This window comes from Lygodium microphyllum, chromosome 23 (assembly GCF_053477565.2).
Source record: "Lygodium microphyllum isolate KBCC chromosome 23, Lygodium_microphyllum_v1.1.10, whole genome shotgun sequence".
NCBI classification, from domain to species: Eukaryota; Viridiplantae; Streptophyta; class Polypodiopsida; order Schizaeales; family Lygodiaceae; genus Lygodium; species Lygodium microphyllum.
This window is the reverse complement of record NC_141157.1, coordinates 48,755,070-48,782,575: the sequence shown is the minus strand read 5'-3', so window position 1 is coordinate 48,782,575 and position 27,506 is coordinate 48,755,070. Positions and strand designations below refer to the sequence as shown.

The 27,506-nt window shown below is 40.1% G+C and overlaps 2 protein-coding genes across 2 annotated transcripts; both read right to left on the bottom strand.

Moving 5' to 3' along the window:
- Nucleotides 1–3,590: 3,590 nt before the first annotated feature.
- On the bottom strand, nucleotides 3,591–7,168 carry LOC148016153 (uncharacterized). The gene is made up of 5 exons (XM_087663873.1): nucleotides 7,029–7,168; nucleotides 6,715–6,933; nucleotides 6,568–6,640; nucleotides 6,342–6,463; nucleotides 3,591–3,652 (listed from the first exon to the last, which is right to left on the bottom strand). The coding sequence occupies exons 2-5, from the start codon at nucleotides 6,794–6,796 to the stop codon at nucleotides 3,591–3,593; spliced, it is 339 nt and encodes a 112-aa protein (XP_087519999.1). The 5' UTR covers nucleotides 6,797–6,933; nucleotides 7,029–7,168.
- Nucleotides 7,169–8,649: 1,481 nt separating this feature from the next.
- LOC148016152 (uncharacterized) lies at nucleotides 8,650–9,457 on the bottom strand. The gene is made up of 3 exons (XM_087663872.1): nucleotides 9,274–9,457; nucleotides 8,720–9,154; nucleotides 8,650–8,657 (listed from the first exon to the last, which is right to left on the bottom strand). The coding sequence occupies exons 1-3, from the start codon at nucleotides 9,455–9,457 to the stop codon at nucleotides 8,650–8,652; spliced, it is 627 nt and encodes a 208-aa protein (XP_087519998.1).
- Between the last annotated feature and the right edge of the window lie 18,049 nt (nucleotides 9,458–27,506).

Sequence of the window (27,506 nt, the reverse complement as noted above, 5' to 3'; positions counted from 1 at the left end):
CACTAATCTAAGAAGATTTATCAATTTATTTATTAAGAATGTATTAATAATATAACATGGGAATGACATAAGTGACCTTTTTGAGTAAGCTTTTCTGGGAAACCCCTCTAATCTTGTTCCACATAGTTCATTTATTTCACCCCTAGATATATCGGCCTCCACTTCTACCACCACCACCACCACCACTATTAGAGCCACTCTCACCTTCACAACCACCTCCATCTCCTCCACAACCACCACCACTACCACCATTATTACTACCCTCACGACTGCCACCACTACCTTCTCTCTCTCTATATATATATATATATATATATATATATATATATATATATCTCACTCTCTTTCTCCCTCCCTATCTACTTGGAATTAGTATCACTTGTAATTATTAATATTAATTTTTTATTGTTAACTACTAATATCAATTATTAATATAATTATTGATATTAATTAGTACCAACTTCATTTCATATAACCTATTTCCAAGACTTGTAGTCTAACAGCTAGAACATGGTCTCCATCAATACAATGTCTTAGACATGAACATGACAATATAGATTCCAATACAACCAACATACACACACCTTCCCCCCCCCCCCCCAAGAACTTTATAGGATATATGTCACTAACTTTATGCCAAGAAGGGGGTAGCCAACAATCATAGAGATTTATGGAATGCTGGGGATTAAGGTGGTAGGTAAGAGAGGGGGAAAGATATAAATAGAATGTGATGTACAGTTATTTGAGTTTTTCTGTAATGGGAATGGGGGAGAGAGTGTGTGTGGGATGGGATTATTTTGTTAGCGAAGAAGGGGTTGTTGGTGCCCCCATATTTGGTTAAAAAAATAAATATCAAATACCTCCTCCCCCAACTCTCTTCATAACTTACATCTCTCTCTCTCTCTCTCATACACACACACACACACATACACATCTTTGATATGCATTTAATGCTCCACTATCTCAAAGTGGCTATATAAGGCCACATATCCCCTATGACCCCCCTCCCCCCAGTTGTGGAATATCTACATCAAGACAGAAGATCTCTTGCCCCCAGCTTATGCCCCCAGCTTAATCATTCTTGTAAGGAAGTGCACACACACACACACACACACACACATACACACACACACACACACACACACACACACACACACACACACACACACACACACACACACACACACACACACACACACACACACACACACACACACACATCTAATGCTCATGCCCACGCTATGTCTTTCTATGTCACTCCCATATCTGACATGCATATTTGTGTAGGTGTAGATTGCTCAAAAAATGGACTCATTGTCAAGTGTTGTGCCAAACATAGGGACAGAGGCCCACATATATGTGGCCTCTCTTTGCCAAACCTATTATGCATTATACATACTAGTTCTTGATGTTGAAGGAGGAAGACATTGCAATGGCAATGGTGGATGTGTTCTTGCTACTACTATCCATGTGAATGAATGAATACATAGCACATTGATCCATTGCTACAAGCAATGACCATAAGGCTAGCTATGTATATATTCTAGACACCTTGGTTTCGCAAGACTATATTGTCAAACAAGGAAATGGGCCTATGTCATAGCTTTTCCCCATAGTAGACCTCAACCAAGCCCTTAAAGCATTGAGAAAACAATAATCACACCATGGAAGCCTCACCTCCCCCCCACCCCGAAACATGGAAAAAAACAAGACCATCCCAATCACACTTAATGTGGAAGAGGAGGGGATAGGACCATCCTCTTACTTTACAAGTGTTATCGAGTGAAAAATGTCTTTGGGGAGCCAACACCAAGTCTTACATTGATTGCTTCAAAATATGGGTATTCTAAAGACAGTGAAAGAGATCCCAGTTTTCTGTGATGGCATTGTCTCATATGAGCTTCCACCCCAATAGCAGATAACGTGTATCCCATGGAGGGTATGGAGCAAAAGTACAATGGCCATTGCTAGACAAAGACCATGTCGACATCAATGGCATTCCATGGTATTGTTCACCCAAGTAAGCACATCGGAGAACTAGAGTGTCCAAATAGAAATTGTGTTAGAGCCGCTCAATTTCTAGATTGCCAAACTAGGTGGCATAAAATCATAGTGGGATAGCATGTCTTGGCTTTTGTACCCTACTATAAGTGAATTCTATGAATTAAGTCCCATATCATGTAAGAAAACTTAATACCAACATACCAATTATCAAAATGTTAATTGATGGTCTTGAAAAACTTAGATGCTTCTATTGCAAGTATCCCCCCATCCTTCTCTCCAAGTGTGGGTGTATAGTGTATTATGTGATATCAGCAAGCACAATGTCAAGATTGTTCATTCATCAAGGCACACATAATCATGATGTGCAAAGAGGCACATGCAAAACAAATGTCAAAGAGGTGCAAAAGACCTTAGAGAAAATGGCAATAGACTTTAGTTTAACTAGACCTCAATACTTGCAAATGACTATGGCTAGTGAGGGCAAAATACATATTTAATTAATAAGCTTTTATGATTTTAGAGTGTGCACTCGTGATAAATTAAGGTTAGGATTGATTTCTAACCAATTTATTTATGTAGCTGAAGATTGCTAGGTATTCACTTTTGTCGATTTAATTGTATTATTTTACTAACGATTGTGAATGCTTTAGTTGATGTGTAGAGATAGCAGCGGTGGTAGTGGAAAGCATTGGAGGATAGCGTGTATTCAAGTTATCATCAATATTTTGATGGGCGCATACCTTAGGTATGGCGTCTATATTTTGTTGCGCTTATTTATCAAGGTGCTCGATATTTATTTATTATTTTTGTATGCGCATGGGCGCACAATTTAGATATTTGTATTTGGACATTGTATTTGGGTACGCCTGACTTCTTGGGCGCCCATTAGCTTTAATTTTCTATTTGGCACAAAAGCAAACTCAAAAGCCAAAAGCACGCTATTTTGTAATTTGGGCTATTATTTGAGCTTGAAGATGATTAATATATGAAATACATGCTTTGTGGAGCACTCACACAAGGCATGGAGGGAGATTGCACCCAATTGGTCTCTTGTTCATGTCGTGCAAGATTTCTACATTGATTTGTGTGCAAAAAGTAGAGTTCTTTTGTTCTTGGGGACCTTCTGACGCTCACTACGCGCGCTTACGGCATCCGATCTGTGCACCAGTGGTATTAGAGCGAAGCTGAGATCGAGAGCTTCCAATCACTTACCATCTTGCATGAAGGCGGAGCTCCTGGAACGAATGAGATCTACAGTTAGTTTCATCGCGAACGGTCGATACGGGTGTGTTCCTGGTGGTCAAGAAACCCCTTCTGCACTCTCTGATCTCGCGAAGGACCGGCCTGTGGAGGCGGAGGACCACTTGGACATCTCCTTCTACAAGTCCTCTTTAAATAGAGACAGTAAGCTCCATATCTCAAAAGTTTAAAAGCTTTATCTTAAAGCTTAAAAAGCTTATTATAAAGCTTAAGCCCCACAAATTAACGATTTGTGGCCGCGGCATTTCGACGTCAGAATTGGCGGCAAAAAATGGCCCCCCTTCCTAAAATCGAATTCGTTGACAGTTCAGATTCTCCAAACTTAATCACATAAGCTTTAAACTCTTAAGTTCTTCAAGTCCACCAAGTTTACTTACTTCTCCAAGTTCTGCAAGTCACAGAGGTTCAAAACAGACTTATTCAACCACTCCCATAAAGGGTGTTCACACGCAGAAGCACAGAATCACAGTATTGCTCTCTGGAAGACCCTGTTCCTATTTACAGACTTACTAAACCAGTTTCAGCAAACACAGAAGTTCATATGCAGTTTCTACAAAGACAACGAATATCGCAATCACAAAAGACAAAGACTACAAAAACCAAACAAAAATTTATAAGCCTTGTATACCCGACTTTGAGCTACGCTCATCCCGCTAATCAGATTTCGAGAGTGTGAGGTCTTTTGGATTTTACAGAGGATGACGGAACAAAACATGGACGATTTTATGGCTGAAGGTGATTTACCCAAACCAACGATGGAACAAAAATTGGATTTGATTATGATGCAGCTTGATGAAGAACAAAGAGCCCGACAAGCTTTCAAGTTCAATTAGCCAATTTGCAACGATCTACCATCGACAAAGATGGACCGCAACCCGAAGATCTCATACAACGTACCATCGATGCGACACTTGAAGCCCAATCCATCCGTAAAGAAACAAAGATAAGTAAAAGAAACTTCAAATTTTGTACTTTCAATGGATCTCGAGATGGAAAGATTGTACTTGCATTTATCAGTCAGTTTGATGATTACTTTTATGAAGACACATATGCTGAGAAAGACAAAATTAAATGTGTCACTAACCATTTAGTCGATCGAGCATCTCTATGGTGGACTGTGGTTCGCAAGAGCATTGATTGTCCTACTACTTGGGAGAGTTTCCAAAAGAAGTTTTTGCAGAACTTCCTTCCTCCTCAATTCCATGAAAAAGCTATAAAGCAATGGGATCTTCTATAGCAAAGAGATCGTGAACCTATTTCTCAATACACTGAACGTTTTTGGAATGCCCTATTGCACGTGAACCTATTTCTCAATACACTGAACGTTTTTGGAATGCCCTATTGCAACTATGCATGCTCGAAGATGTACCTAAAGCGACTCACAAACACAAGTTTATGTCTGGTCTACTTGGACATTACTATGCTGAAGTCAATATGTTCAAACCAATAACCCTTGAAGATACAATTTCCTTGGCTCATGACACTGAAGACAAGATTTGCAGAAGAGACAAGCGACCACAACAATTTCAAACTAATGGTAACTATGGTTCCAAGCAATTCAATTCAAATTTTCGAAGATTCAATCAAAGTCGTTATCTTCCATCTTCATTCTGTAAGTCTTGGACACGACCACCTGCTTTGCCATCAAATACCAATCAAAACCCTAAGCCATCCTCACAGCCAAATCCCAATATTCCTAGACTTCCTGCCATTACCAACAATGTATCTAAAGCCAAACCGATAGTTTGTTACAAATGCCATCAACCTGGATATCTAGGGGGATTTTATTTTTGCGGGCTTTCATTTTCGTTCTTTTCTAATCAATCTCTTTTTTTCGAGCTTTTTCGTGCAACATATCCATTCTGCATATAAATAGTCTTACTTAAGGAGTACGACACATTGCATTTACATGAACACACACACATCAAGAAAACAAAACCAACGGAAAACTAGTAAAATATATTCGTGTCAAATAGTTGCAAGGTACACTCTTCCTAAAAACAAATCAAAGATCCCAATGCATGTAATCTCTTAGACAAAATCGGGCATAGTCACATGACGAAGTGTATAATAAACATATATATAAAAGTAGTAACAAAATGAAATGTCTAGAGTCTCTCGAAAAAAAAAAACACACTCTCTCTCAGCATGGTACCGGTCCACACACTATGGTGGACAAACACTCCCCATAGAGCACATTATCTATTTCTAGACACATGCAATGTCTCATCTCCTCTGCACTGGCCCGCGCCAAACCACCACACCCCGCAAACACATCCAAAACATAGTCGTAGCGTTTCGTAAATGTAGCTAGTAACCACCTAACCATATCACCAATCACATATCACCAATCAAGATACAGAATCTTTGCGGCCATGCAAGTAGAAACAATGAAAATACCATACAAGGTAACCTGAGAGCAAAAACATGCAAGACTACTTACCGAAAGAAAAGATGAGACCTCTCTGCTCTACCTCTGACAATGACACCATCAACGTCCATGGGAAAGACACAATCATCCATCATGTAGCTACGATACGCTGGAAACAATCTCTCTGAAATCTTCTCCCCAGCCTCTCTGTCGTAGCAAGGCACAACATGACTAGCACGATGCCAAAGACACACAGTAAGATCAAGTACCTATTCACGAGTGGAAATAGAATAAGTGATCCATGTTTTTATTTAAAGCATGTAACATAAACTTTATTTAGAACATACAACCGTACGTTCAACGTATCCAACTTTGTTATCTTACCGCCTCTCTAGTAACGGGATGTCGATAAGCCTTGGAGTCACACATAAGTGTCCAAGTGCGGTGAAGCACAAACCCCACCCTTGCCGCATCCGTAATAAACTCACCTATATGCTCTGCTAAGCACATAGTGACTAAGAATCCCTGGTCGGCCAAATACTCGCGAGCAAGGTCCATACAACCCATAACTAGACCCTTTGAGAACGTGTTCCACTTGGGAATAGTCATGCCCTCTACAAACAACATTGGCATTATGATATATGAGAAGTGAGTTTGATGTAAACCTTGTGTGATAGAAAGCATAACTTACCCAATGGGATGGGACCTAGAGCATCCACAAGCAAGCTCGTAGGAAAATCCGCAAATATCAATCGAGCCACCTCTTGACATGGAACTCCATCTTTGCTATAAAGATGCATCTTTTGTGTTGCAAAAAACTTGTTGATGCTATACACAAAACAACGTAGTCATTAATGCAAAGTAACCGATGATGCAATGCTATATGCAACATGTAAATTGATGTTCTTGCAATATGTAGTTGTCATGTCTACCTATCAAGGGCAAATCTATCAATTTGGGTCACATCCACTAATAGAGCATCGACATATGTTTGATACTGGAACCCTGCAACAATTATCTCAAAGTAATTTATTTTTAATAATCATACACGAATTTCAAGTTAATATAAGACTTCTCACCTACTAAACGGGTCATAGGTCGCCTCTCCCAATTCTCTCGACCAAGAGATGAATCTGCAACAAAGGAGGTGGTGGGCGCCATAGAGGACTCTGGCACATTTTTTCTCCCTGGATTACCTTGAGTACCCTAGGTGGCACCTTTGGTAGCCTTGGTTGCTTGCTTCTCTACAGTGGTGGGTGCGGTAAGCGGTTCATGAGTATCAACTCCCTCCTTGAATCCTACATAGTATCATTCACCCTTAGACTCCCATGCATGAGCACAAAAACTATTGCTACAAAAGCGACAAGATGTTTACATAGATTGAAGTACTTACTGTCATGCAGATCTTTCTCTTGCTTAGGGATAACCCCCACAGGGTAATCCAGCCACCAAGGGCAAACACTTGCCTCCCATGCCGTCAATTTTCTATCACGTAATGATGGAGAATACATAGTGTTCTCGTCACGAACATCAATCCACTCTCTTGTGAATTGTGGAGCTGCATCCAGCCTCTTCTCTTCTACACATTGTAGTATCCACCTGCAACATTCTTGCCAATTACGCAAGCAAATGCATGCAATCTAATATGAAAATCAGACACACAATCTAATATGAAAATGCATGCTAACATATAAATCACACGTTTGACTGAAAACGTAAGCTCTGGCATCTTCTCTACAACATCTGAAGATTTCACTCCATCCAAGAGGTGTACAAAAGCCTACACAAGTTTCACAAGCGCTTAACATTAGCACATATACATTTTAAGAAAGAACTTAAGAAAGCAATATGAATGCACTGCATTGAGTCAACTTGCATGACATGATTCTTCATGTTAAGCTTAAAGAACTCCTCAAATGAATTTGGTAGCTGTGGACCTTCTACTTGTATCCTATCAATCTGAAGTAGTGCCTCCGAATGCAAGTGAGCCCAATATGTCTCTTTCTTCATGTAAACCTGAAAGAGCTTATAATCACCAAAATGCGGGTATTGGGGGTCTTTGGCCTTTGTGAGACTCATAAGATGCAACAATATTTTTTTCCTGTGATGCACAACAATATACGCAAATAGAAAGCATTGAAGAAAAAAGCATCACATACACACACCTTGCGTTATATATACAAATTACCTTTCCGCAGGGATTTTTGAGCTTGTGAGACAATACATCTTGTCTCTTGTGATCTTGAGCATGCTTGCATCATCCCACTTTAGCCCAAATAACAACTTAAAGAATTCATCACCATTTTGGGGATTAGCAATGGATAGGTATTTGTAACCCCTATCCTTAAGGCGCTCCTCTTCCACCCTTGTAGCCTTCTCCAAACGTTTCTTCCTCTCTACCTCATCTAGACCAAGAGCCTCAAGCTTAGCAGTTTCTTTTGAGATGAAGACATGAAATTCATCCTATCATTCCAAAAAAAAACTAAATTAGAGATAGAAAAGCACATCTCATACAAGTGAGCCATAGAAAGAAAATCACCTTCCATACAAGCTGAGATATTAAACCGCAAGGAGAGTTATACCATGGAGCAACACCATGATAATACCTTGCCTCTATACTCATCTCAATCTCAGCCCACTTCCTCATGGCCGGACTCAATCTATCTAGAATGGAGTCTTTGTTTGCAATACCAAACTTTTGAAACATATACACCTCATGCGCAATATTTGGAGTAACATGAGCTCTAGCAATACTATTGAAAACAAACAAAAGCATAATATGAGAATGTAAGTGTAACATATTACAAAGAGGAGCATAGTTAAAGGAAGAAGACTTACGCGTTGGTGGTGTCTAGTGTGAGTAGTAGCTCTGCTTCCTTTGCCTTGGGCACCTCAATGAATTGGCACCATACACTAACATGGTAGTGAGCACAGTCGGAGTACTCTGTAATTGAAAACCAACAAACATAAGAATGGGATACGAACATTCAATACTTGCATGTATAGTGGACAACTTACTTTCCTTGATGCGTTTCCACCATGTTTTAAGCCTGTGGTTTCCATCCCAAACCAAAAACTTTTTACCCTTAAGGTCTTGCCACTCTCTTCCAAGAGCCCTCTCAAAATCCTCATTTCTTTGACGCCATATTGGACCCCATTCATCTAGATTGCTGGCTGTCACAGACATGGTCTCCCCTCTCGGACCTTCAACTGACACAAGGAAGTGTCCCATAGTCTCAAGATAACCAGTGGAATCAAAGGAAGGAATCAACCACTGGGCATCATCCGTAGCAAATCTGACTGCCTCATGAGCCACTAATCTGCAAAGAGGCACAAGAGGAGGTAGCGTCCTCTTTTTTATATAAAATTGACTCAGCACATCCTTCATCAGTCCTAGAGAGACTTGCTTGCCTAAGTTCCTTGAGTGCTTCTTTTCTTTTTCATCATCATTCTCCCTTTGATCACTATCACCACTCACCTCTTCTTTGTCATCTAGACTATCATGCTGCACATTAGTCTCTGTAGGAGCAGATATTAATAAGTAAAAATAAAAAAAAGTACCATTAAACCAATCATATTTAATACATAACACTGAACAAAGTGTCATATGTAAATGAAATGGACACATAAGTGACTACCTGTGTGCTCCGCAACCCCGTCAATTGTATTGGAGTCCCCATCCACTTGTGCTTCGTCATTAATGTAGACACATCTTTTTGGACCACGTCCTTTCTTTGTTGAAGGAGTGTCCACTGATCTCAAACGCGATGATGCTTCTTGCTCTAAGATCCGCCCAGGAACACATCCTGAACGTAGCTTCATACAGACTTCACGGCTACTATGAGGTGACACACATTTCTTTCTCTTTCTAAGCACTCTTTTAGGTGCCATAACTTTCTCTACACACTTACAAATAGATACACAATCAACCTCTTTAAGATTAACAACACAATCAATCTCTTTAAGATTAGCAACACAATCAATCTCTTTAAGGTCACGGGACAAAGCCACGGACGAAGCCACACGCTTGTGCATAAGCCCACGGATCGTCCGCGCGGACGCGGACGATTGGGGGGTTCAATCTCTTACCTTATTCTCACGAAGCATATGGGACGAATCCACACGCTTGTATCCATGGGGGGTTCAATCTCTTACCTTGGAGGCCCGTCGGACGGCATACGGGACGGCATACGGGACAGTTGCCATGGGGCATAAGCCCACCCATTGTCCGCGTGGACGCTGACGATTGGGGGGCTTCAAGGTGTTACCTTGGAGGCCCACACGATGGCGCATACCAAATGACGGGACGGCATACAGGACGGTTGCCACGGGGCATAAGCCCACCCATCGTCCGCGTGGACGCGGACGATTGGGGGGCTTCAAGGTGTTACCTTGGAGGCCCACACGACGGGACGGCATAACCAAATGATGGGACGGCATACGGGACAGTTGCCATGGGGCATAAGCCCACCCATCGTCCGCGTGGACACGGATGATTGGGGGGCTTCAAGGTGTTACCTTGGAGGCCCACACGACGGCTTAGCCCACACGAAGCATGACCAAATTAACAAGCTAAAGCGTGACAAAGCTTAAGCATGACCAAAAGGCAAAAGACGAAGTGTGACCAAAAGACAAAGCGTGACCAAAAGATGAAGCGTGACAGCTTAAGCAAATGACCAAGCTTAAGCCCACCCATCGTCCGCGTGGACGCAGACGATTGGGGGGACTCAAGGTGTTACCTGGGACGGACGAAGCCGTTGATCGTCGCGGATTGGGAGGCCACGGACGAGGCCACGGAAGAAGCCGTTGATTGGGAGGCCACGGACGAAGCCGTTGACCGTCGCGGATGCTGCAGGAGTTACGAACAATCGCGCAGGATACGAACAGTCGCGGATGCTGTGAGAGCTGCAAGAGTTACGGACAGCCGCACAGGATACGAAGCCGTTGTGGGGCACCGTCGTGAGCTACAGGAGCGAGAGCTACAGGAGCCATAGGAGTTACAGGAACGAAGCGAGAGCTACAGGAGCTACAGGAACGAAGCGAGAGCTACAGGAGCTGCAGGAGTTGCACAGTCGCGCAGGATACGAAGCCGTTGTGGGGCACCATCGTGAGAGCTGTAGGAGCTGCAGGAGTTGTGGGGCACCATCGTGAGAGAGAGACGGAGAGAGGGAGAGAAGGGAGAAGGGAGAAAGAGAAGGGAGAAGGGAGAAAGAATGGAGAAAGAGAAAGAGAAGGGAGAAGGGAGAAAGAGAGAAGGGAGAGAGAGAGAAAGAGAAGGGAGAAGGGAGAGAGGGAGAAAGAGAAGGGAGAAGGGAGAGAGAGAGAGAAAGAGAAGGGAGAAGGGAGAAAGAACGGAGAAAGAGAAAGAGAAGGGAGAAGGGAGAAAGAGAGAAGGGAGAGAGAGAGAAAGAGAAGGGAGAAAGAGAAGGGAGAAAGAGAAGGGAGAAGGGAGAGAGAGAGAAAGAGAAGGGAGAAAGAGAAGGGAGAAAGAGAGAAGGGAGAGAGAGAGAAAGAGAAGGGAGAAAGAGAGAAGGGAGAGAGAGAGAGAGGGAGAGGAGAGAGAGTGACAGCAAAGAGAGGAGAGAGTTGAGAAAGAGAGGAGAGAGTTGAGGAGAGACTTAATAACCCTAATAAAGAAGTTAGCCGTTGATTGCGTAATTAGGTAACTAGTTGGCCGTTAAATAATTAAATAATTAATACAACATAAATAAATTATGAGTGCATAAAGGTGAAGGATGGTGGGTGGTTGAGTCATAAATTTTTCTATTGATTTCTCTCCGCTTGTAGTGACGGTGAAGTGTTGCCTTCTCTTCATCAAATACACACTGTGAGCTATATTCAGAGTTTTCTTCTCTTCATCAAATACTAACCCACCAGAGGGCACAACATGTCGAGTTTTGCTATTTTGACATGGAGACTAGCCAGTGATTGCTTAGAGCACAGGGTTTCATTAAGAAATGGGGAGATTCTTTTGAGTGAGTACTACCTACAGAATCTATTGCCTCCAACACAAAAATTCCAGGGGTTGCAAGCCGTCATAGAGAATGATGGTGGAGCAAACAATGTCACTGTGTCTCCAACATGGGATCATGAAGGGCATGCGCACTATCTGATTGATAGTACATTATCAACCACCTACTCTATCAGGCACTCAAGTAACTATGTGTGCATCTCTAATAGTATTGAGTCAATAGAAGATGAGATTGACAACTACATTGATTGTACTCCAGGTTGTAGCAAATCAACTCCAGTGTGTCTTGACGTACACTCAGATAACAAGAAGGATGTTGATGACACAAATGTCGGGGAGGACCTATGTGTGGGCAGCCAAAGCGAGGACTTATCTTCCTATGATAACTCGATTGCAGCCTTCATTGAGGAGAAAGCTAGAACGGGTAGATTGAAAAAATTACTAGAGCTCTGTGGACCTCCACGAAGGGTGGATGAGCTCCCAATCGAGTATAATGGCACAATTGCTTTTGAGCTTCCAGCCACAGATAGCAAGAAACGAATGATGGGTATGGAACAAAAATATGATGGTCACCTGTGGTCGCGGCCCTCACAGACAAATATGGAAATTGAGTGCACTGTGCGCTTGAGCTATTGTCTTGGAAGTCTTCAATGTCTTAGGATCACTTGTCCTTACTACATAACAAAGGGAAAATACAATGATGTTTTTTTCCATGGTCACTTGGATAGAACCGTGAGCATGGGTTATCCTGCAAGTGAGGGAAACTCCAAGATAACATGTCACTATTGTCTTAATGTTGCTACTTGTGTAGCCATTTGCAAATGCATGATCTATTATGTGTTGCCGCTGGATCCTACAATGACATGTTTGGTGATCCATGTTGGGGAGCATGCTCACAGTGTTCAACATGGCACTAAGAGGGCAACCCTTGACAAGGTGCGGAGGCTTGTGAGCACGGTCCTAAAGATCGAAAAGGGAGGCCCACGAAAAATACAGATGCTAGTCGCTCGGCAGATGTTGTTTGAATCTTTAACAAAAGAAGACGAGTCGGAGGCGACAGAGGTGGATCTTAATCATTTTCTAGAAGAAATGATGCCACTTGTGCAGAATAAAGGGTAGGCTTGTGCATTATTATTTTCTGCTTACAATGTATGTCCTGCATTTGAAATAACCCTCTAATAAACACATAGGTTCAAAGGCATTGTTTCACAAGAAAGAGCCAAACAAGGTCAGGTGGTTGGTGATGGGTATGACAACATACTTCTTTTGCAAAAACGTTGTGTCTTCCCATTTTTCCATGGAAGTAGATTTCCAGGACAAGGTGATGCCAAGGAGAAGTGCTACTTGTTTAAAATGTCCACCAAGGGACCAGCATCAGGGGTGGACTTAGTGAATCGTATGAGGCGAATTGGGACTGGAGATTTACGACGTGCATGGGTGCACTTTGATCATACCCATAGGATTGATGGGTGGGCAACTATGTCTTGTTCAGTTTATGATCACGGGTATGTGGCAACATAATGAAAGCTTTTATTGAAATTAAATTGTTGTTGATGAGCACTATACTAATGTATCAATCATGAACTAGCATGAGAGCATTACAAGTAATTGCAATATGTGAATTTAAAGAGGAGGATGAAGAGTCTCAAATCCTGTTTTGGAGAAATTTGAATTCTGTCATGGTTCAATGTGGCCATGATCCACCTGACTTTGCTGGATTTATGTCTGATGAGGCAAGTGCGAATTGGATGGCAATAAGGGCTGTGTACAATGGAGGGCCTCATAACATAATGGAAGGGAGGGAGCGTTCTTGTCTTTTTCATTGGGAGCAAAGTTTGCAAAAGCATACCAAGAAATTAGTCACTGTGGATAAACAAATGCACCACATTGAATTGTGTGAAGCATGGAGGCTAGCAACGACAACTCAACTAGCCTCACTTCAGGCCTCTGCTATCCGAGATTGGTGGGCACGAAATGTCAACAAGGAACACATCAAGGCTTTGGATAGGTGGTTGAAATGGTGGGAGCAAAGAATTGCCCACTGGGGAGGAATTGAATCTCATGTAAGTGTGACATTTTTTCCAGCTCCTTAAGATTTGTTGCACAATGTAGCAATGGGGAGAGCTACTGATTCTATTTTTGGATTTGACTCCGCAGGCTAACAAAAGTCCTTGGGAACATGCTCAAATTCCAAGCATAAACTTATCAGAAAGTGTCCATGCTAGTTGGTTAGCAGGTGAGGGTGGAAAACGAAAGATATCACTTTATGATGCATGTGTTAGTGATGTTTTGAATGCATATATTCAATGTGCAAAGAGGTTGGGCTATACCACATGGAGGTTTATTGGATCTGGGCCTTCTATGGAGTCTTTGTTGGCTAGTGCCAGCAAAAGGGAATCCCCAAATCCCTCCTCTGTTGCACGGGCGTTGCAAGGTGTTGTAGCTGGAAGTCCTTTGTACGAGGAGCCTATAATGCAAGGTGATAGGGAGACTATGCAAAGAAAAAAGAAGGGAGGTGGAGCAACTGTAAGTTCTCATAGACCGGGATACGTGATGGAGTCAAGGCAAAGGAAAATCAGGGGCAGGCCGCAGAGTATACAGTTTGACAATGGAAAGATGGAAGAGATATGTATCCAAGAGGATGAGGAGATACCAATCAAGCCCTTTGCAAGTGGAGTAAGTGCACCAAATGCGGAAACGTCAACTCACGTAGAAGAGGTAGAAGTGGCACAGGAGGAGTGGGCTTTACGAAGGACACCACCTAACTGTGTGAGAAAGTGTTTTGGTATGGAGGGTAGAAAGAATTGCAGCAGCAAATTACAGAGTCGGCAAGTGGGGTTAGTCGCACCATGCTTTTGGTCTGAGAGAGCCTATAAGAACAAGGCCATTGCACAATGGATATGGTTCTGTAATCATGATGTCAAGCATACAAATGCTGTGCAGAAACAAGTGATAGCATCACCAATTGTTCCATCTTTGTGGCCAGTTGATATAGAAACAAATATATCGAAGGAAGAGTGTAGCAGCCTAAGACAGGCTGGTTTCAAGTTTGCCTGCTTTAGCTTTACAGAACCACCAATGAACGAGAAGAGCAAACCTCCTATTTCTACAGAATGTGGTTCAAGCGAGAGAAGACGCAAGTGGAGACATGGAATTTCTAAAGATGCACAAAAGAGAATAGAGGCAGCTGGTTGCATGGTTGTGACATTCTTGGAGGAGGTAGTGCAACTTGAGAGACAACATTCAGTATTTCGAGTCTTGACAGAGAGTTGTTATGATGTGCACATCAAAGAAGAGCCTAGGTGCACTTGTCCTGATTTTCAAAAAAGAGAATCTAACCAAAAGGCATTTCTTGCTTGCAAACATATGTATTATGTGTACATGCACATACTTGGCCTTCAACCCAAGGAGCACATGGTCATACATCAGCCTGCACTAACCCCCACAGACCTTGCCTTTGTGTTAGGGCAAACACGAAAGATATGCCCTGTTATGTAGGAAGCCCAACGTAAGCATGGCTCATTCATTGTTCTGGAGGACTCATCATCATGCACTTCAGTAGGGTGTGACATGTCCTTTTTGTTACATGAAGATCTTGGAACCTTTCTAGATATTGTACTCCTTTTGGGTAATGCAAAACTTTGGAATGTTATTATTTGTTGTGATTATTCAACACCATTGCTCCCTTTATTGTGAATGGGTTAGTAATGCATGATGCGCAATATATTTTTGACATGTCATTTGTAGAAAGCATCCAAGGTTGTTTCAAAAAGCTCTAAAAATCAATTTCAATTGCAAAAGCACGAAATCAAAAGCTTGCAAAAATAACACACCCGATATCTAGCAGCCAATTGTCAATCTAAAAAGCCACCTGTCTATATCAATTATCTTGGAGCAATGGAAGAATAAGAACGTGAGGAAATGTTTGACTTTACGGAAGATGATGACGACATTCGTACTACTTCGGATACTTTGCCAGGTATGCCAACTCCACATTCTTTGTTAACAATGAAATGTTTTGTGCATGGTAAAGAAAAGACTATTTTACATGATGATGGTAGCACACATGATTTTGTTTCTGCAAAGTTAGTGAAAGAATTGAATTTACAAACCGTTTCTACACATTATCATATTAAAGTTGCATTCCTAGGCACAAGATATAATGGAACATAAGAGGTGCATAATTTAGAAATTAACATTGGTGAATATACTGAATGAAGAAATTTCCTAGTTGTACCTTTGCGGTCTAGTGATATTATTTTAGGAATGCCTTGACGTCATCAGTATAATCCTGACATAGATTAATCTACACATTCAATTAAAATTTATTTTCAAGGAAAACAAATCACATTGCATGGTATACACACTTCTAATAATTTTTCACTGCTTACTCATACTCAGGCTAAACGTGCATTACGTAAAATTAGTAAATCTTATTTAATATGGGTGAATGAACTTCAAGCTAAAGAAAAACATATGCATCCTAGGCATAAACAATTTCTTGCTCAATTTAAAGATTGTTTTGCTGATGATTTACCACCTGGACTACCACCTTCACATCCTGAAGATCACAAAATAGATTTAATTCCTGGTACACAACCACCATGTAAAGCACCATATGGGCATAACCAAATTGAACAAAAAGAAATTCAAAATCAAATAGAAGAATTGCTTAACAGAGGATTAATTAGACCTACTAGTTCTCCATTTGGTGCACCTATTTTATTAGTGAAAAAGAATAATAATACTTATCGCATGTGCATTGATTATTGTACCCTGAATAAAATTACTGTTAAGAATAGATATCCGATTCCTAGGGTAGATGATCTTATGGATAAACTACAAGGTTCTGCCATATTCAGTAAGATAGATCTTAAATCTGGTTATCATCAAGTAAGATTGGATAAATCTGATATATTCAAAACTGCATTTAGAACACAATTTGGACACTATGAATTTCTAGTGATGCCTTTTGGTCTAACTAATGCACCAGCTACATTTAGTCGAATGATGAATCACATATTTCTAAAATATCAGCATTGTGTTATAGTATTCTTTGATGATATATTGGTATTCAGTAAAAATGAGAATGAGCATTATGAACATCTGTCTTTAGTTTTCAAGTTGTTGAAAGATAATCAATTGTATGTTAATCCAGAAAAGAGTGAATTCTTTCAGACAGACATTGAATATCTAAGACATATTGTTTCATCAAAAGGTATTAAGGTTGACCCTAAAAAGATAGAAGCAATTTTTAAATTGACCCATACCCAAAAATGTGCATGAGTTACGTTCTTTTCTAGGTTTTGCTAATTTTTATAGAAAGTTTGTGCGAAATTTCTCATTACTTGCATTACCTTTGACTAAACTTTTAAAGAAGGGTATTGTGTATAACTGGTCTGACAATCAACAAAAATCTTTTGATTTATTGAAACATGCATTAACCCATGCTCTTGTATTACAACTACCTGATTTCAATAGACCATTCTTTTTAGTAGTTATTGATGCTAGTGGATCTGGAATAGGAGCCGTGGAATAGGAGCAGTCCTTATGCAAAATAATCATCCCATAGCCTATTTTGGCTATAAACTGAAACCATCTGAACTTAAATATTCTACTTATGATAAAGAATTGCTAGCTGTAGTACAAGCCTTACATAAATGGAAACATTACTTAATGGGTTCTGAATTTATGATCAAAACTGACCAACAAAGCATCAGACATCTCCTTAGTCAACCCCAAATATCTGACCGACATATTAAATGGGTAGCTTTCATTCAAAGTTTTCATCCCCTTATATAATATCAACCAGGAAAAGAGAATGTTGTAGCCGACGCTTTAAGTAGAAGACCGACAATTCATAATATTTTCGTGATATCATTTGATTCCCTTATCCCTATGAAAGATACTTATCATCAGGATATTACTTTTCAAGATGATTGGAATACATTAGTTGCAAATAATTGGATTCCTATTGATTCACTGTCTTACAATAATGGATTCATGTTTTATGAAAAGAGATTATGTGTGACAGTTCCATTTAGATCATTTGTTTTGCATGAGATTCATTGTTCTCCATATCAAGGTCATAGAGATATTATATCTACTTTACGTACATTTACTAAAGATTTTTATTGGCCACATATGGACACTGATGTATCTAACTTTCTATCTGAATGTCTAGTTTGTCAACGAGTTAAAAGACACCATGGTAAACAATATGGTTTACTAATGCCACTATCTATTCCATCATGACCATGGGAACAAATTTCAATGGATTTTATCACTGGTTTACCTAACACTAAAGCTAACCATGATATGATTTGGACTGTTGTTGACAGGTTTAGCAAACAAGCATATTTCATTCCATGCAAGAAAACTTTAATTGCATCTCAAGCAGCTCAATTATTTTTGAAAATTGTGTTTACTAATTATGGTTTACCAAAAGTTATTATTTTTTATCGTGATTCTAGATTTTGTAATAATTTTTGGATTACTTTGTTTGCTAACTTAGGAACAAAGATTGATTTTTCATCTACATTTCATCCTAAAACTAACAGTCAAACAGAAGCTACTAGCAGTACTATTTTAGATCTTTTGCGTGCTTACACTATTTCAAAACCACACACATGGGATACATATCTACATTTACTTCAGTTTGCATATAACAATACACCATATACAGCTACAAAGAAAGAACCATTTGAAGTTATTTATGGTTATAGATTACCTACACCTGTTGCATCATTATCAAATAAAATTCAGACTGCTGATGATATTGCTAACATGCATGCCACTATTTTTTATGAAGTTAAAGATATGATTGCCAAAGCCCAGCAATCATATACAAAACAAGCAAATAAGAAAAGATAAGCTATGAATTTCAAAGTTGATGACTATGTTTGGTTATGAATAGAAAAACGTAGATTACAAAGTGTGGATAAACACCCAGTTGTGAAATTAGCCTCTAGATTCTATGGGCCATTCAAGATCATACACAAAATCAATGACAATGCATTTAAACTAGAACTACCACAACACTGGAAAATTCACAACACCTTTCATATTAGTTTATTACGACCCTTTAGAGGCCAATTACCTGTACACCCTGTCTATGAAAACCCACCTTTGCTAGATGAAGAGACTGAAATCCTTGAGCCTGAAACTATTATAGATACTGACTTTATGACCACTAGAACTGGCCGTAGATATTCTAAATATTTGGTCAAGTTTAAAAACCATCCTGTTGAAGAGGCCTAATGGATGGACACTAGAGACTTAAATGCTTTCTCCACTCTGTTAGCTCCACATTGAGCTAATAAAATCTTACGGATTCCGTGAGGTTTTACGGTGGATTCCATAAGATTTTATTACCGGGGCTCATACACAAAGTGGATTCTTTGTGCGAGAAGTTGATGGGGACGCCTATCCTTTTCGGACGTTTTGTTAATTTTATGTGTACATGGGTGATTCTATAGCGGGTGATTCCGCAAAATACATATTTAATTAATAAACGTTTATGAGTTTAGAGTGCGCACTTGTGATAAATTAAGGTTAGGATTGATTTCTAACCAATTTATTTATGTAGCTAAAGATTGCTAGGTATTCACTTTTGTCGGTTTAATTGTATTATTTTACTAACGATTGTGAATACTTCAGTTGATGTGTAGAGATAGCAGCGGTGGCAGTGGAAAGCATTGGAGGATAGCATGTATTCAAGTTATCGTCAATATTTTGATGGGCGCATACCTTAGGCATGGCACCTATATTTTGTTGCACTTATTTATCAAGGCACTCGATATTTATTTATTATTTTTGTATGCGCACGGGCGCACGATTTAGATATTTGTATTTGGACATTGTATTTGGGTATGCCTGACTTCTTGGACGCCCATTAGTTTTAATTTTTTATTTGGTACAAAAGCAAACTCAAAAGCCAAAAACGTGCTATTTTGTAATTTGGGCTATTATTTGAGCTTGAAGATGATTAATATATGAAATACATGCTTTGTGGAGTGCTCACACAAGGCATGGGGGGAGATTGCACCCAATTGGTCTCTTGTTCATGTCGTGTAAGCTTTCTACATTGATTTGTGTGCAAAAAGTAGAGTTCTTTTGTTCTTGGGGACCTTCTGACGCTCATTACGCGCGCTTACGGCATCCGACCTGTGCACCATAGGGTAAGAGCTAAAGTTTTGCCCTCTTCCCTTAGGTGTAGACCCCAAGGAGGTGGTGAAAACTATTGTGTGGAATGTGACTATTGCCTTGGTGAGATGCTAGATGAAAAGCTAATGGCATAATTGGTTGAAACATTGACTACTTGAAATGCTATAATAGGAGACTAGTTGAAAACATTAATGAGAGAGAGAGAGAGAGAGAGAGAGAGAGAGAGAGAGAGAGAGAGAGAGAGAGAGAGAGAGAGAGAGAAGAAGAAGAAGAAGAAGAAGAAGAAAAAGAAAAAAAAGAGTACATTAATGTCTCTAAAAGGCCAATGTGGCCTATGAGACCAAACCAACACATACAATGACATGCATCTCTTACTATTAAAAGATAAAATTTATGCCAATGAGACTAGAAATTAGGCAATATTTTGCATAAGAATATACATGTACTATAAATGTAAATAATAATACTAAAGTAGGAAAGAAAAGAAAAAAGGAAAAAAGAAAAAAAGAAAAATAGTAGAAATGTTTTTTCTCTCAGTGAAGCATCTCTCTCAGGTGGAGATGTAGCTCTATGTGGTTAAGATGCCTTGACATATATCTCTTGTGGTGCTCAATGATAGCTCTAATCTATCTATGATAAGGGTGTCTAGATCTACTCCCAAACGGACGTTGGTGTCTCACTTGACTAAGTGCCATTGATGTGTTTAAGGAGATGACTTTTGAAGATGAAGCTACTCTACAATGTGTCCCTATTGGTTGTCTATCAACAATGGTGGTTGGTCTCTATATTGGATTGTGTGATAGCAAAAAAGTCAATAACAACCCTATGTTTGGGTGGAGCTAGCTATGGGGAGCTCCTATCTAGTAGAATAGCCACTCTATACCTTTAAAGCTCTAAGAAAAAGAATCCCAAACACCTTTGGTCCTCAAACTGCATCACGTTTTGTATAGGGCCAAAACCCTCTCAAGACAAATAGTGGTGTTTGCCTCGAATGTCATAGCATACTATACATCAATAGATGTAATGCTCCTTTGTCTCTGGCTCTTTCTCACAAAGTTGGCACATGCAATCTTCTATCTTTCTACCTTCCCATCTGCTTGTCTCAATCCTTAGATGATGTGTTGAGGTATGAATCTTCCCATTAGTTGTATGTAGCCCATGTGGTAGCTAGGTATCCATATAGATTGGCCAAACAAGGAACCCATACTTTGAGAGAGAGAGAAGGGGGCGGGGGGGGGGGGGGGGGGGGGGGGAGAATGTGTTGTACAGCTTTTGGGCTAAATGCACAATGCTTGGGACATGGAATAGACTTATATTGTTCCAGAAGCTACAACTCACTTTGGTGAACAATCCCTCACCTTGTCTCTCAACACTCTACTCTAACTAACCATGCATCCTTCTTTCCATCCAAAGAAATCAAGAACACAAGACTAGCTTTGAGGTGTAGTAGACTCATCTATCTTACCTTCCTGCATTATAGTCCAAAAGCTTGAAGGCTCAAAGATGGTTCCATAACCCAAGCAACACAATCCGATGCCATTGCTCATTTACATTTACCACCAAGCACACCAACAAGTTGAGAAGCCAATAGAGAAGAATAAAAAAAGCAAGAAGACAGTGAAGAGCTTCACTTTTTCTATCCCTTGCTCCAACACACCTAGGGCAATCTCATGCAATATATCAAAACATTGTATTTATAATCTCACATGCAACCTAAAAGTCCTACATAATCTATTTAAGCAATGGGCAAGTTTGTACATGATGGAGTAACACTACAGTCTAAATCTAAATCTCATGGGCAAGCCCTAAAGATATATAGGTATTATAATAGACAAGTAAGAGAGAAAGTGACTATAGGCATGGGCCAATGTAGCTCCATGTATTTAAATTTCAAAAGACAAAAAGAGCCTCATTCTTGGCCATGCAAAGTTTGGAGAGCCCTTCTTCTTAACACCTTCTCCTTTTTCCCCAACTCTAGAGTTTGAAAGAGTTTGAGAGATCTTGAAAGAGCTTTAAAAGAGTGAGGTAGAAAGCCTGAGAGAGTATGGAAGGAATGCACAAATGTCATTCTTGCTTTTCCTATTCTATTCTTGTTCTTTTTCTTTTCATTCACTTATAATAGTAGAAAGGAATAAATTGAGAAAGAGTAGAGGCAAGAGGAGCTTCATTTTTTGTGTACCTTAAATCAAGCCACATTGAGGCGTCACGTTCAAGATCCAAACTACTAGGAAGAGGGAGAGATGGCAATGGAGCATTTCTTGCATTCTTTGTTTTCTTTTCTAGTTGCTTGCATTCACGGGAGAACAAGTGAAGTAGGCAAGAAATAAGAGTGAGAGTGGAAGACATAGCCATTCATGTGAGAATCAACAACACCAAGAGAGATCAATGCTCTTGAATGGGTCTTGAATTAATAAGAGTATTTTGTTAATACCACACCATTGAGCTCAAAGGAAGCAACACACATCATGGAAAGAAAATAAAGTGTTTGCTTATGGTTGCAAGGTCTACCTTGTAAGTGTCATAAAATTTTTCAATGTAGCCATGCTCTCCTTATTTTTTTGTATCGCAAACAATCACAACTGCCATTGAAACTTACTCTCATATGATGTTGTTAGAAACTCCATGGAAGGGACATTCACATAGTTGAAAAGACTCTTCACTAATATTCTTCTACATTCATTAATCTTTAAAATGAACTCATGGTCACTAAAGTCAAATATACTTTGTATGATATTAAGAGAAAAGTCTTTATTGCATATGTACTTATCTTGCATGAGCTTCAAGTTGCATGTACACTTATAATATAAAAATTTGATTGTCAACAACCCACATTGATCAATCACATGGCATTTGATGTTAATGTAGGTAGTGACAAAGGAAATTTAGTATGGCATCCTCTATACTATGCCAAACTCCCTTTTGCCACAAAGTGAATGAGGTAAGGGCACCACCTAGTCATGGAAGAGCGGACTAGGACGCTATGCAAGAGGGAGAGGAGCTTGTGAGGGAGAAGAGAGGAAAACTGAGAGAGAGAGAGAGAGAGAGAGAGAGAGAGAGAGAGAGAGAACTACAAAAAATAGATGAATCAATAACACTTAAGAGGGCACAAGAGATGGAGAACCCTCAAGACATAACCAATATACACAATATGGACACCAATAGCATGGGCTTATTACACTGTAGAGCATGCATAAGCTATAGTAAGGGAATGGACTACATAAGCTCATGAGAGAGAATGGGGAAGGCTCAATAGGGTTGAAGAAGGCCTCTTGGCTCTCTCTGTTTTTTGCAAATTACAAAGGAGAATGCCTCGTTATATAGGCCTTGAGGGTGTTTAGGGAGGAGGTTAAGATAGAATAGGAATTAACACCACCAAAGCTGCATTAAGGCGGTTCCACCAATGTGAAAGCTCCATCTAGATGTTTTATTGACCAATTTTGTACTTAATCAAGTTCCATCATAGGTGAGTTGTCTCCATTCTCCCCCCCATAGCTTGAGTCCAAGAGCTCTCCTATAAAAAAATATAGAGAATCTTTATAAAATAAGATCATATCTAGCAATAATGGAGAGAGAGTAGTGAGAATTCGTACATTACTACTATCATTAAGGATGATTTGAGGGTGATTTAGGAGGGGAATTCTAATGGTTTATTAGCTTGAGAGAGAGGAGAAGATAGGGGAAAGGGTTGGGAGTCTAATGAATGATGTTTTATGGAAGTGTTAAGGGTGGGGAAGAAAGTGTGGGTGTGTATAAAATTGGGAGGTGGTCTCCACCGCAATTGGAAAAAGTTGGCATCCACCATTTTGGCCATATCTCCCGACTCGTAGCTCCAAAAAATTATTTAAAAATACCAACCGGAACTTCAGCTCAAGCGCTACAACTTTCATGTTGAAAAGTTTTTTTAATTTGGAGTGAAAGTATTTTTAAAAAATCTTACAAATTCATGTGCGTGATTTTTTTCCACTAATGCTTCCAAGAAGAGTCCCATTTGTTTGAATTATCATAAGGCTCCAAAGCCATGACATTATGAGCCTCACATGCCCTTTGGATGGCTCCAAATCTATTTGATGTCTTTTCTTTTCACATTACACATTTTCCCTTCACCTTCCTCCATTGATCTTTACTCTTCACCCCCCCTTGGTAAATTGGTCCATGAAATATTTCCATCCAGTGATTTCTTGGATTTTCCAAGAGGTTATTCCCACCCTCTTCTTTATTTCAAACCTCCAAATGTACAAAAAATCAACAAAGTGTTAGACAAATATTTTTTTGTGATTTTCTCGGATCATATAGCCCCCCCAACTTGGCTAGAAGTATTTATGCCTCTAGACACTCTTTGGTATCTTGAGCTGACCCCACCCTGATGTGATAAGATTTTAAGCACAATCCATTTACCCTGGTCTTGTGCACTTTTTCCTCAATGTCTTGAAGCTTGTAGGAGTCATTGTTGAAATTTTTTAATGACCCAAAACGGTCCCTCCCACCGATAGAGAAACTTGCCATCCTTTATTTTATCAAAGCGATTGTCATATCAAAGCACTAAAGATCCCTCCTTGATGTTTTTATCTGTTAGCTTCTTGTTGAACTTTTCTCTACCGCTTCTTAACTTCCTGGGAGTAGTGATTGATGGCTTCTTCACGATCCAATTGTAGCCTCTCTAGGTCCAGTAATCTTTGATGTAACTTCTCCTTTTGAGAGCCTACTGTGCCACCTAACACCCAAAGGCTAGCTAATTTCACCTCAATAGGCAAAAGAGCCTCTTGTCCATAAACTAGATGAAAAGATGTGAACCCTAATATGGTTTTGAAGGAGGTTCTGTAAGCCCATAGAGCTCCACTAAGGTGCTTGTCCCAATCTTGGGGCCTTGAATGTACCTGTTTGCTGATGATTTTACAAATCATTCCATTTACCTTTTCCACCAATCCATTGCATTGAGGGTAGTAAGGGGTAGAGTGTCGTCGTTGAATATTTAGCTTTTGCATGAGTTCACCCACCACATTAGATCTAAACCCTGGTCCTCTATCTGATAGTATTTCAAGAGGGGTGCCAAACCTACAACAAATGTGGTCAAAGATGAAAATACTCACTTCCTTAGTAGTGATTCTTCTAGTTGGCATAGCCTCCATCTAGTCATGTAATCTACCCCCATGATAATATACTCTTTTCCTAATGGAGTGTGTGGTAAAGGCCCTATGGCATCAATTTCCCACTTCTCAAAGGGTCCATAGACCTTGATTGGGGCTTGGAGTTCTGGTATGAGCTGTCGTGGTCCTGATTTCTGACATTCTTCACATGTTTGACACCAATATTTGATATCTCAGTGTAGACTAGGCCAAGTAAAACCGGCTTGTAGAACCTTTCTACTTGTGATGTCGTGTGCAAAGTGGCCTCCACACACATCATCATGGCAAGATTTTAAGATTTCTTCAATTTTCCATTTTGAAGGCACTTTCCTAAGCACACCATCCTTACCAAGTCAATACAAACTATCATTTACCATGCGATATCTTGTAGCCTTCCGAGCTAGCCACTGTCTTTCTCCCTTAGTCAGGTGTTTGGGAGCTTCTCCTTGCTCTAAGAGGTGTAGAATATATTCTAAGTCTTCCTTGCCTTGTTGAAGTAGGGGTTTGATAGCCACTGCTCCCACCATTGACTCATTCAACTTTGATGATGCTAGATGGTCGGCATCCTTGTTCTGGTCTCTTGGCACATGATGTACTTGTGCCTCCCTAAATCTTCTCATAAGAGATTTGGCCTCTCTCATTTTACTAGAGAGGTTTGTATTTTTACATGCCCATGTACCTTGCATCTGCCTTACCAATAGCATGGAGTCTCCAAAAGCATTCAACCTCTCCATTGAATTACTAAGACACCAACAAAGACCATGAATTAAAGCTTGATATTCTACCTCATTGTTAGAGTGGACACCTTCCAAGATGATTCCTTCACCATAGATTTTCTCTCCTAAAGGAGAGAAAACAACAATGCCTATGGCTGCCTTATCCTTAGTTCTCTTGTATACACCATCAAAGTAGAGGCTATAAGCATCTACAAGAGTCTTTATGGATGGGGGTGGTGGAAGGTCCTTTCTTTTCACCCTAAGATTTTTCTCATAGTACCTGTTTGTCAAAATATTAGCTAGGCATGCTCAAGTTGTTTTTTCAACCTGCACTGTATAATCAAACTCTTGAAGTCGGACCACCCACTTTGCTATTTTGTCAGAGATTTCCATATGTCGTAGTGCATAGGGAAACATATCCTCCACAGTGATGATCACAAACCTTTTTGGAAGCAAATATGGCCAAAATTTGGTTACTGCAAAGATGAGGACCAACACTAGTTGTTCCATGGAGGTGTAAGCCTTCTCCGAGGCTTTCATGAGGCGGCTGGCAAAATACACAGGCCTCATGAAGGATGTTTTTGGATTTTTTTGTAGGAGAGTAGCACCAATGGCCTCTTCTCCCACGCTAGGGTTAACAAAGAATGTTTCTTCCCAACAAGGCTGGAGGATTATAGGAAGTGACCCCAATATTTTCTTTATCTCCTTAAAATGTCCTTCACTTTGTTCACTCCATACAAGTGTTTCTTAGCATGTTATTTGCTACAAGGGACATATGGCCTGAGAAAGTAAGTGTATAAATCTACCCAAATATCTTAACTTTTGTAAGAAGGAGAATAATTGTTTGATGGAGGTTGGGGAAGGTAGAGCTAGCAATGTTTCTACCTTTTTTGGATCTACCTCAATTTCTTCAATTGACACTACATGCCCTAGTAGTGTAACCTTGCTTTCCCCAATGTGACATTTATCCTTATTTAGTTGTCCATCCAACCTAGCTAAGTGAGTAAATCCTTCATCAACCTTGTGTAGATGTATGTTCCTTGAGCTGTAAATACAAAAGTCATCTATGAAAACCCTTATGGACTTACCAAAGTAAGGTTGGAAGACCATATTAATGAATCGTTAAAAGGTTGCTGGAGCATTTGTGAGACCAAAGGGCATGACCCGAAAGGCAAAACAGCCCCATGGTGTGATGAAAGTGGTCTTCTTTTGATCCTCCTCTGCAATGCGAATCTGGAAGTAGCCAGAGTAGCCATCTCACACTGTATACTACTCATGTCCCGCTACTTCATTCAAGATTTCATCCTGAAATGGGAAAGGGAAGTGGTCCCTCTTTATTGCAGCATTTAGTGGCTTGTAATTTATGCATACTCGCCACTTACAATTTTTCTTTACCCTCACTACTACTGGGGAGACCCATTCTGAATCTCCCACTGGGTATATGAATCCTGCATTCAAGAGTCTCTTCACCTCCATCAACAGTGCATCTTGTTGCACAACTCCCAGTCTTCTCAATCTTTGTACTACAAGTTTGCTTCCTTCTTTGAGTTGGATGTGATACTTCACTGCAGTGACACCTGTAATGTGAGTATAATCAGAAATAAACAATGATGCATGCTTCTTGAGAACATTCACATAACCCTCCCTTTCTTCGTCCTTTATATCCTTGGATATCATCTTCCCTAGGCTAGCATCCCACATATCTTCTCCTTGGATTCTTGGGTTGTCTTCTGATGAGGTAGGCTCCTTTAAGGTGACGCCCATAACTTCGAGAGTACTATCACTCTCTCCACTTGAACTCTCTTTCTCTTCTATCGATGAGGAACATCCACTTGAGCTCCACTCATCGACAAACGTTTCTAGTTCAAGGTTCTCTTGACGCCCACTCTTCAAGT